General features: G+C 39.4%; 1 protein-coding gene across 1 annotated transcript; it reads right to left on the bottom strand.

The window, feature by feature from the left end:
• Window positions 1-6,716: 6,716 nt before the first annotated feature.
• On the bottom strand, window positions 6,717-10,328 carry LOC137630336 (ice-structuring glycoprotein-like). Its single transcript, XM_068361772.1, has 4 exons — window positions 10,291-10,328; window positions 8,357-9,339; window positions 7,570-8,292; window positions 6,717-7,444 (listed from the first exon to the last, which is right to left on the bottom strand). The coding sequence occupies exons 1-4, from the start codon at window positions 10,326-10,328 to the stop codon at window positions 6,717-6,719; spliced, it is 2,472 nt and encodes an 823-aa protein (XP_068217873.1).
• Between the last annotated feature and the right edge of the window lie 1,842 nt (window positions 10,329-12,170).

The raw sequence follows: 12,170 nt of genomic DNA, 5'->3' as shown, positions 1-12,170 counted from the left end.
TTTTTGTGGGTATGTCCACAATTATACATGGACTTCACCATGTGGCAATTACAAAAATCAAATAGCTAACATAGCCATTAATAAGGAGAGAAGGAGGACTGAGAAATGTAAGAAGCTATAGAGGTGCAGATATTGGTAGTAATCACCAGGTTCTCATTGCAACACTGAAATTAAAACTGAAAGCACCCAACAGAAATGTAGATAGAATACATAGATTTGATACAACTAAGCTTCTAGAAGATGAGCACAGATCAACATTTGCAATTGAATGTAGGAATCTATTTGCAGCCTTAAAGACTTTAAGAGAAGAAAAAAAGATACAGTAATTAATGAAGAATGGTGTGATATTAAGAACATATATCAGTCAGTTGGTAGTGAAGTTTTGGGACATGCATTTACAACGGTAACCCATGGAAAACAAATGATACATGGGATACTATAAAAAGGAGACAACAACAGAAGTTGATTGTATAAGTATTCGAGGAAGTATAGTAATGCAAATTACAAATTAGAGCAAGCTAAGTATTGATAATGAAGTCAAAGGAAAGCAAGGAATGACTGGAGACAATAATATTTAGACAGGAAAGCAGATAAGGCTGTCGAAGCTCAGAATTCAGGGAGTGGATATGGTGTAAGAATTGCTCACAGAATTATCAATGAAATCTCTACTAGGGAACAGAAGAAGAAACATATACCCATTAAAAAGAGAGATGGATCTGTTATAACAACAGAAGATGAAGAAAGTGAGATCATGAATAGGAGATATGAAGGGAATAATTTAGGCGATATACCTGACGCTGAGGAAGACCTTGACGTGGCCATAGATAAATTCAGTGTTTTTGAAGTCGAAGATATAATTAAAAAACTCACGTGACGGAAAGCCCCTGGTTACGATGGAATAACTGCTATGATGATATTGGCTGAAAATTAAGTGACTGCCAGAATACTGACAAAATTATTTTGCAAATTGTGGCGTGATGAGGCAAAACCTGATGAATAGGAGCTAGGCGTGTTGGTGAAAATGGAAAAAAAAAAAAGATCCGACTGATTACAAATAATTACAAAAGCATCACACTTACGTCAGTTTCATGAAAATATATAGTATGCTCGTTCTAAAGAGACTAGAGAGAAAGATGGACGAAAAGCTGAGAGATAAACAAGCAGGATTTAGAAAAAGTAGTTGATCTGACCAAATTTTCATTTTAAGACATGTGGTACAACAACGTGTAGAATATAGAAATCCCCTTTTGATGGCATTTCTGGACTATGAAAAGGCCTTTGATAGTGTGCACCGGCCAATTTTGTGGAAAGTCCTGCGTATTATTATTATCATCATCATCATCATCATTATTATTATTATTATTATTATTATTATTATTATTAATTGCTAAGCTACAACCCTAGTTGGAAAAGAAAGATGCTCTAAACCCAGGGGCCCCAACAGGGAAAATAGCCCAGTAAGGAAAGGAAACAAGGAAAAATTAAATATTTTAAAAACAGTAACAACATTAAAATAAATAGTTTCTATATAAACTATAAATACTTTAACAAAGCAAAAGGAAAAGAAATTGGATAGAATCGTGTGCCCGAGAGTATCCTCAAGCAAGAGAACTCTAACCCAAGACAGTGGAAGACCATGGTACAGAGGCTATGGCACTACCCAAGACCAGAGAACAATGGTTTGCTTTTGGAGTGTCCTTCTCTTAGAAGAGCTGCTTACCTTAGGTAAAGAGTCTCTTCTACCCTTACCAAGAGGAAAGTAGCCACTGAACAAGTGAAGGGCAGTAGTTAACTCCTTGGGTGAAGAAGAATTGTTTGGTAATCTCAGTGTTGTTAGGTGTATGAGAATAGAGTAGAATCTGAAAAGAATAGGCCAGACTATTCGGTGAATGTGTAGGCAAAGGGAAAGAACCGTAACCAGAGAGAAGGATCCAATGTAGTATTTTCTGGCCAGTCAAAGGACCTGATAACTCTCTAGTGGTAGTATCTCAAAGGGTGGCTTTGATAGTGTAATTATGGAATTCCTCTTAAATATGTAAATTTGATTAAAAGGAAATTAAGTGACCTACAGTATGCTGATGATGCTGTCTTTATTAAAAGAACACCACAGGACTTGCAAATCTTGCTTACCAGAATGCATGAAATAATATATGAGGTAGGGCTCAAGATAAATAGAAGAAAGACAGAGATGGTGCGATCTGAATATGCAATGGAAGCTGAAATATTATTGGAAGGAGAAAGGATTAATGAGGTAGAATCATTTATATATTTAGGTACTATGATCTCTATACAGGACCTTTAGAATTTGAGATTAATGAAAGATTGAAAAAAGCAAATCAGACAATGGCTAGGCTAAGTAAAATATGGAAATCAAATCGCCTGAAATTACATATAAAAATCAGGCTATATATCAGTTTAGTGAGGTCAGTATTACTGTATGAACATGAGTCGTGGTATGGCAATGAAACAATACCCAACAGATTTCGTAGATTTGAGAACAAAGCCCTCAGAAGGCTACTGGGAGTTAAATGGCAGGACAGACATTACTCGAGTGACATATGTGGATGAGATCAAGTTGAGGGGTAGATGGAGATGGTTTGAGCATCCTCTTTGCATTTCTCAAGAGAGATTAGCTCACCAAACTTTCAACTATACTCCTCAAGACACTATAAGAGTTGGAAGACCCATGCCTACATGGCTGATGACTATGAAGCGTGAAGTAGGAGATGATGAATGGAGAAGAATTGTTTTAAAAGCTCAAGACAGAGACGACAGGCGAAATCTAACCGAGGTCCTTTGCGTCAATAGGCATAGAATGATATATATATATATATATATATATATATATATATATATATATATACATATATATATATATATATATATATATATATATATATATATACATATATATATATATATGTATATATATATATATATATATATATATATATATATATATATATATATATATATATATATATATATATATATAGAACGGGCACTCGGTAAAGCACATACCTTCGCCACCGTCACCCTTGTCACCAAGAAAACTGATGATGATGTGGATATTTGATCCTAAAACACATATCACAAGATACGCAATTGAATTAAGAACCTTTTAACATTAGTTGTATGCCAATCACTATAGCATGCTGTATCTCATAAGATAGGTAATTTGATTATGTACATTTTGGCAATAATTTCATGCAAATCGGATAAAAATTGATCACCATATAGCAAAGCCATTTTTTTTTACTTTTGGTGATCTCGACCTTGACCTTTGCCCCAATCACCCCAAAATATTCAATCAAACTGTCCTTGGATGATAACCAAGCATCCCACCAAATTTCATGAGATTCGGTTAAATAGTTTTTGAGTTTTGTGATTCGTTTCTTACCTTTTCGTGACCTTGGCCTCGACTTTTGACCCAATCACTCGCAAAATCTAATCAAATTGCCCCTGGCTCATGGTCAATCATCCCGCCAAATTTCATGAGATTCAGTCAATTAGTTTTGAGTTATGCAAATCACAATCACACACAGACACACATGCAAACTTAAGCCTATCAAAACATAAACCTTCGCCGCAACAAAGTTGACGAAGGTAATAACAACATAGTCGTTTCTTTTCCACTGGACGACAAAGGCCTGTCTTAATCATATCTAGTGTGTGGCCATTTCCATAACCTCGCTGGCCACCGCGGGTTGGTGATGATGAGGGACTTTGGTATCATCGTTCACAACAAACCAACCTAGTATGGGTGGCCATGACTAGTACAGCGTTGCTGATCAAGGTAATACACAAACATACATACATACATACACACACACAAATATATATATATATATATATATATATATATATATATATATATATATATATATATATATATATATATATATATATATAATGGGCAGGTGGGTGGGTGTGTATGTGTACGTATGTGTGTCCGTGTGTACAGTATATGTACACACAAGTCAATCTCCACTAGAATCAGCGAATTAAAACCTTATTCGATTCTCTCATTAAAACTGTATTCAGAATATCTTGGCGTTGAAAATGTCATGCAAAGTTCTTCATTAACGTCGCATTCAGGCTGGTTGGTGGCTAAACTGTTGCATTTTGTGTTAAATGGCTGCCACTTCAAAGACTGGTGTTGGCTAATACTTCCCGTCCTTTCACGGGTTTCGATCACCAATTGAGAATCTTTCAAGAAAGCTCCCACAACGACTATTTAGGTCAATACGGAGCAGAGTTACGTGACTGGTAAAGTAAGAGTGTGGTGGGTGGAAGAGGGTAAAGGCCCGGTCAGACCGCCCGAACGTTGCTGGAGCTCCTTGAACGGTACAAGGTATAGAGGCCCTTATTCTACATACCTTGGAACGGTAGGGAGGTGGGCCAAACCCTCGAAAATTTGATTTAACGTTTTTATGTTCGGTCTTTATAAGGCTGCTGAACGTAGCAAACCCTCGCATATTTCCTAAGTTTTCTTACACTTCTATTATGGAAGTTGCTAATTTATGCAATAAGGGTATTGGTATACATGATGTCGAAAAGTTTACTGTTAAAAAAAAACCCTTAATTTTAATTAAGATACAGCGACCGTAATTTTCAACCTACTTTGTTTTTCTTTTACAGGTTGGTGACTGTAATATCACTCCGCTACGCTTTTCGACATCCTGTATACCAATACCCTTATTGCATAAATTAGCAACTTCCATAATAGAGGTGTAAGAAAACTCAGGAAATATGCGAGGATTTGCTACGTTCAGCAGCCTAATAAAGACCGAACGTAAAATCGTTAAATTAAATTTTTGAGGGTTTGGTCCACCTCCCTACCTTTCAAGGAGCTCCAGCAACGTTCGGGCGGTGTGACCGGGCCTTAATGGAAGAGCAGCTTTACGGGCTGCCTTAATTCAAGAGCCCGTGTCATGCTATAAGCAAGGCGCTCTAAAACGAACGAACGCTGGAATACCAGTAACTGAATCACTCAAATTACTACTTGATCAAAGCTATTTCTTGTGAATATTGAATTACCTCCAAATCTAAATACCAAACCATTTCAGTCAGTTGTCGAATTCCATTGCAGTATCTATTTTTAGGTAATCTGGTCTACTGTAATAAGATTAAATTGCTCTGCACTCGTTACCAAAAGCGATTGTACCTCTCGCACGTTGTTTAATATCTCTGTTGATATATATATATATATATATATATATATATATATATATATATATATATATATATATATATATATATATATATATATTAAGCACGTTTAATAACAAAGTTGTATATACAGTACTTAACACTCGTAGGAAATAAATTCAATTTCCAGGCCTCAAACTCCTACCTCATTAAGGTTTACATAGAAAAGGAATTTGGTAATTGCAAGACTCTGGTGGGTCACAACCAGTGAGAACTGGTACCAGCGTCTTCTGATTCAAGCGAAAAAGGACATGGGACTACTAGATCAGCACCAAGCCAACTAAGGTACAACCTTAGTTGGAAAATCAGGATACTATAAGCCCAGAGTCTCAACAGGAAAAGTAGCCCAATGAGGAAAGGGAAATAGATGGAATATTGTGCCTGAGAGTTTCCACAAGCAAGAAAACTAAGCCATGGAAAGTGGAAGACCATGGCACAGAGGCTATTTGTTCACATTTCTTAACATGACTCACGTAGTTTATAATCTTCAAAGTAGCTAAAATGATCATGACGGATTCATACTATGAGCAATTCCTTGGTTGTATTAGAGACAACAGTAAGTTTTCAAGAGACAATTAAAACAGCTAAGTTGATTTATATTTATTTGCATATTCAAAAAGCATTCTATCCTTCTTTAATAACCGTTATTTTCATATAAATCATATTAAAAACCTTTAGGCAATCTCATGGGAACTTTAAATACTATTTTGATTTTACGAAAAAATAAGTACGGTCAATATTTTCAGAATTTTGGAACCAATTTACCTTCAAAATTGAATTTTCTTGTATTTTATATATATATATATATATATATATATATATATATATATATATATATATATATATATATATATATATATATATATATATATATATATATATATACACACACATATATATATATATATATATATATATATATATGTGTGTGTGTGTGTGTGTGTGTGTGTGTTTGTATGCGCGTGGGCGCGCGAGAACGTACCCGTTAATGTATTTGAAACCCACACCTGCCTCATTTTCTTCGTCAAATCTTCTACTTGGTCACCTTTACCGAAAAGTAATATTTGTATAAAAAGTTCTGTGCTTCTGAGCTTCAAACCCAGAGGGGTCCCATAACGTCTGTTCAAAATCTTGATTTGATTTTGACGACACAATCTAATCAGCAAAGAACGTGCGTTTTCGTTCCTATCCCAATGATACACTTAATAGAATGGTCCAAACCTGATATTTATAGCTATGGGGAATTTTAGAACGAAAAAACGCGTTCCTAGTTATGCCGGGAATTCTTGAAAAATCACGGCGTGAGGATATTCTATTATCCTACCATGATCCATGGTGATTGAACTCCGAAATATGTGAAAAAATGCTTTCACAGAGTATCAATATATGATATTTATATTTGAGTTCAGTACTTGAAGTGGCCATGACCAGCATAACTATTGGTTAGCAACCACATTTTAAGAGCCAATACTTTGAAACTTACAACAGACCATGGGAGTGTGATGTCAGCAGTAGTTTAAAGCTTTAAAGGTCTCACATGAATGCAGGAGCAGGAGCAGGAGTAGAAGGAGGAGTAGCAGCATCAGAAGCAGGAGCAGGAGGAGGAATAGAAGCAGTTGCAAGAGTAGCAGAAGCAGGAATAGCAGGAGGAGGAGGAGGAGGGGAGGAGGAGGTGGAGGAGGAGAAGCAGGAGCAGCAGCAGGAGGAGCAGCAGGAACAGAAACATCAGCAGGAGGATGAGGAGCAGAAACAGCTGCAGGAGCAGCTTCAAGAATAGCAGAAGCAGGAACAGCAACATGAGCAGGAGTCGGGGCAGAAGCAGGAGCAGCTGCAAGTGTAGCAGAAGCAGGAACAGGAGCAGCTGCAAGTGTAGCAGAAGCAGGAACAGGAGCTGCTGCAAGAATAACAGATGCAGGAGCAGGAGCAGAAACAGGAGCAGCTGCAAAAGTAGCATTAGTAGGAACAGAAACAGGAGCAGCTGCAAGAATAGCAGATGTAGTGATAGCAGCAGGAGTAGGAGCAGAAGCAGGAGCAGGAGCAGTTGCAAGAGTAGCAGAAGCAGAACCAGGAACAGGAGCTACTGCAAGAATAGCAGATGCAGGAATGGCAACAGGAGCAGGAACAGAGGCAGGAGCAGGAGCAGTTGCAAGAGTAGCAGAAGGAGAACCAAGAACAGGAGCTACTGCAAGAATAGCAGATGCAGGAACGGCAACAGGAGCAGGAGCAGGCGCACCTGCAAGAGCAACAGAATCAGAACAGGAACAGGAACAGCTGCAAGAATAGTAGATGCAGTGTCAGCAGCAGGAGCAGGAACAGAAGCAGGAGCAGGAGCAGTTGCAAGAGTAGCAGAAGCAGAACCAGGAACAGGAGCTACTGCAAGAATAGCAGATGCAGGATTGGCAACAGGAGCAGGAACAGAGGCAGGAGCAGGAGCAGTTGCAAGAGTAGCAGAAGCAGAACCAGGAACAGGAGCTACTGCAAGAATAGCAGATGCAGGAACGGCAACAGGAGCAGGAGCAGCTGCAAGAGTAGTAGAAGCAGGAACAGGAACAGGAGCAGCTACAGGAGTAACAGAAGCAGGAGCAAGAGTAGAAGCAGGAGCAGCTGCAAGAGTAGGAGAATCAGGAACAGGAACAGGAGCAGCTGCAAGAATATCAGATGCAGGGACAGCAACAGGAACAGGAACAGAAGATGGAGCAGGAGCAGCTGCAAGAGTAGGAGAATCAGGAACAGGAACATGAGCAGCTGCAAGGATAGCAGATGCAAGAACAGCAGCAGGAACAGAAGTAGGAGCAGCTACAAGAGTACCAGAGGCAGAAATAGGAACAGGAGCAGCTGCAAGAAGAGAAGATGTAGGGACAGCAGCAGGAGCAGGGGTAGGAGCAGAAGCAGGCGCAGCTGCAAGAGTAGCAGAAGTAGGAACAGGAGCAGCTTCAAGAATAGCAGATGCTGGGACAGCAGCAGGAGCAGAAGCAGGAGTAGGAGAAGCTGCAAAAGTAGCAGGAGCAGGAGCAGGGGCAGCTGCAAGAGTAGCAGAAGCAGGAGTAGGGGCAGCTGCAAGAGCAACAGGAGCAGGAGCAGCTGCAAGAGTAGAAGCAGGAGCAGGAATAGGAGCAGCTGCAAGAGTAACAGAAGCAGAAGTAACCAGTAACAGGAGCATCTGCAAAAGTAGCAGAAGCAGGAGCAGGAGCAGATGTAAGAGGAGCAGGAGCAGCTGCCAGAGTAGCAGAAGCACGAGCAGGAGCAGGAGCAGCTGCAAGAGTAACAGAAGCAGGAGCAGGAGTAGGAGCAGGAGCAGCTGCAAGAGTAACAGAAGCAGGAGCAGTAGTAGGAGCATGAGGAGCTGCAAGAGTAGCAGAGGCAGGAACAGCAGAAGGAGCATGAGCAGTTGCAAGAGTAACAGAAGCAGGAGCAGGAGTAGGAGCATGAGGAGCTACAAGAGTAGCAGAGGCAGGAACAGCAGAAGGAGCAGGAGCAGCTGCAAGAGTAACAGAAGCAGAAGCAGGAGTAGGAGCATGAGGAGCTGCAAGAGTAGCAGAGGCAGGAACAGCAGAAGGAGCAGGAGCAGCTGCAAGAGTAACAGAAGCAGGAACATGAGGAGCTACAAGAGTAGCAGAGGCAGGAACAGCAGAAGGAGCAGGAGCAGCTGCAAGAGTAACAGAAGCAGGAGCAGGAGTAGAAGCATGAGGAGTTGCAAGAGTAGCAGAGGCAGGAACAGCAGAAGGAGCAGGAGCAGCTGCAAGAATAGCAGAAGTATGAACAACAGCAGAAGGTGCAGCAGGAGCAGGAGCAGCTGCAAGAGTATCAGAAGCAAGAAGAACAGCACCAGGAACAACAGCAGCAGGAAGAGGAACAGCTGTAGGAGAAGGAGCAGGAGCAGGATGAGAAGCAGCAACAGGAGTAGGAGCAGAAGCAGGAGGAGGAGGAGAAGTAGGAGGAGGAGAGTAGAAGGAGGAGAAGTAGGAGGAGGAGAGTAGGAGGAGGAGAGTAGGAGGAGGAGAAGTAGGAGGAGGAGCAGTAGAAGGAGGAGGAGGAGGAGTAGGAACAGCAGGAGGAGGAGAAATAGGAGCAGGAACAGCTGCAAGAGTAGCAGAAGGAGGACAGCAGCAGGAACAGGAACTGGAATAGCTGTGTGAGTAGCAGAAGCAGAAACAGCAGCAGCAGCAGGAATATCAGGAGATCAGGAGGAGGAGGAGGAGGAGGAGGAGGAGGAGGAGGAGGAGGAGGAGCAGCAGCAGCAGCAGCAGCAGCAGGAACTTATATTGTTTGTCATATATCCTAGAACTTAGCAAATTCACCGTTGCTACTGTTTGATGATCGACCGTTTAACGGAATAGCGAACGCGTAATTGCTGTCGAAAAGAGGAAGAAGAAAGGGGAAAATATGAATAAAAGGAAGAAGACGAAGCAAGAGAAGAAGAATGAAATAAGAAAATCAAGATGTTTGTCACCTTGACGTAAAAGGCGGCAGGTAATTTTCTTCAAGGCGAAACAACTAGAGAACACGCTTCTTCAGTTGCCGATAGCGTGACAACGCCTCTATCTACTTATCTTCACCGATGATGATTGGTGTTCTGTCATATTATTATTATTATTATTATTATTATTATTATTATTCACTGCTACAACCCTAATTGGGAAAATAAAGAATATATAATATTCTAAATTAGTAACAACGTTAGAATAGATCTGTCATATATGAACTGTGAAGAGAAACTTGTGTCAGCCTGCTTAGCATAAAAACATTCGCTGCAATTTGAACTTCCATAGTTCCACCGACTTAACTGCCTGAATATGAAGATAATTTCACAATCTGGTCACAGCTGGAATAAAACTTCTACAATACTTTGTAGTGTTTGAGCCTCATGATGGAGATGGCAAGGCGGCTAGAATTAACTGCATATCTGGTACTACGTACAGTTTGGTAAAATCTGAATACAAAGGATGTACTTTTATTTGTGAAGAATACGCAAGTGTTTCACCATAAACAGTTGATACACAGCTTCACGTATTCACTACCATTTCAGTGATAAGCACTTCTACCTTACATTTTGTTTTCGTGATAAGTGTCTTACTATACCCCTTGTGCTGCCACCCCCACCCTCGGGTCACATTCATCGTGGACCTGAAGACAGGCAGGAAAAAAAGAAAAAAAAAGTTTATTGGCAAATAAATAAAAGTTGCTGAATATCCTTTATCATTCGATCCTTGATCACCTACAAGCCACAACAAACTATCCCCTACGGAATGCATTATTCCAAGAGCCGGTGCTTGGCCACAAAAACAGACAATCTACAACATGTGCCACAATAATTCTTGGATGTTCCTCTTCCGTGATTCCACTATATCTCCCAAGGATTCCGAAGGCAAGGTTAAAATTGCAGTCGTGGCTTCGACAATCTCAAGCAAAGACGAGGCTAAAACTCAACAAAGACTTAGCTTGGCGTTTTCAACAAGGGATCTCTTGGTCAGAAACCATTGCTTACCAGTGTAAGTTTTTTTTTTTTTTTTTTATTATTAGTTTTATAATAGTGACAGAATTCAAGATTCAGGACAGGAAATACTTGGCCTAACAGATTTTGTATGTTAATTTTCATTTTACAGATTTTGAAACTAAGGAATGTTTGCTTTTAAAGTGAATGGGATTAGTGCAACTTTTAAATGTTCAATTCTGCAAACTTCAGGAAATCAAATAATTTCTTACTTGAAATCTTGTGGTTTTAAATATACCTCACCTTAAATCAAGCATACGTTAATAAAAAAAAAAGTATGCACCACTTAAGAATAAGTATAAAACTGAGGAATATCGTTGATAAAACACAATGAAAAAACATCATCCGACAGTTGTTAAAAGCAGTAACAAAAAATTATTGAGTGACCTCGATCATCTCTTGGTGAAACCTAGTTTCAAGGAAACTCCTCATCGTGTGAAGTTTACTGTTTTCATGCAATTCTTAACAATAAACAGTTTTGCAGCCATCTCAGATCAATTACAACCAGCAGCAGCAGCAGCAGCAACAGCAACAGCAACAGCAGCAGCAGCAGCAAAGCTGACTTTGTTGCTGTACAGTATGTAAAATGCATAATTCACGATCATTATCCAATTGTAGATTCACGCTTTTGACCACAGGCCACGCATAATAGATGTTCAAATTGTCTAACCTGCAGTTATCGATGGACATTTTTTTCTCCAATCTGAGGTGTTAGAATAATGTTTTGCTAACAAATAAAGGTATATTTTACATTGGTATTTTATAAGTAGCTATCAATCTCGAACTGAACAAGCCTTCACAATAACTGTGGGGGAAATCACTGTCACCTTGGACGAGAAAGAGAAAAGAAATAAGTTTGAGCCATCATAAACAGAGGAATTTCTCATGGTCTAGGGCACAACGGGACTGCTAATCTATTTGAAGCGTCACAAAGGGGAGAGAATAACATAATGATAATACTATTTATTAAAGAAAATTAATTAGGTGTCCAAAATATTCTGATATTTTAGGCATCCAAAAATCTTTCAGATAAGTCATAAAAACCACATCTATATCATTTCTGGATGGGATGGAGTTTTGATAATGATAACATCATTGTTGTATTTTTTTATTTTTACAATAAGTTGACCACAAGCTTACAAGAGGTTTTGCTCCAATATGATATGTGAAAAAATAAGATCTAGCTAAACCGCTTTTTATTCTCGCAGCAAAATGATCAATGAAAAAAAAAAAAAACAATGAGGGATTTTTTAGAGAAAACTCCCTCCAAAACAAAGCAAAACTTTTTATGATAAAAGCATCGAAAAGGCAATATCTAGAAGGTAAGTTTTAGCAAACAAGTTAGCGGACAAACAGAATGTCGATTATCCTTCAAACATATTTATGAATGACACTCTTTGCATAAGTTTCTTCGAAATCCCTTCAACCTTGTAGGATGAATTGCGATTGCAAGGTAAGCGTTATACAC

Source organism: Palaemon carinicauda, chromosome 38 (genome assembly GCF_036898095.1).
Source record: "Palaemon carinicauda isolate YSFRI2023 chromosome 38, ASM3689809v2, whole genome shotgun sequence".
In the NCBI taxonomy this organism is placed as follows: Eukaryota; Metazoa; Arthropoda; class Malacostraca; order Decapoda; family Palaemonidae; genus Palaemon; species Palaemon carinicauda.
The sequence above is the reverse complement of the archived record's forward strand: the minus strand, read 5'-3'. Positions and strand labels throughout refer to the sequence as shown.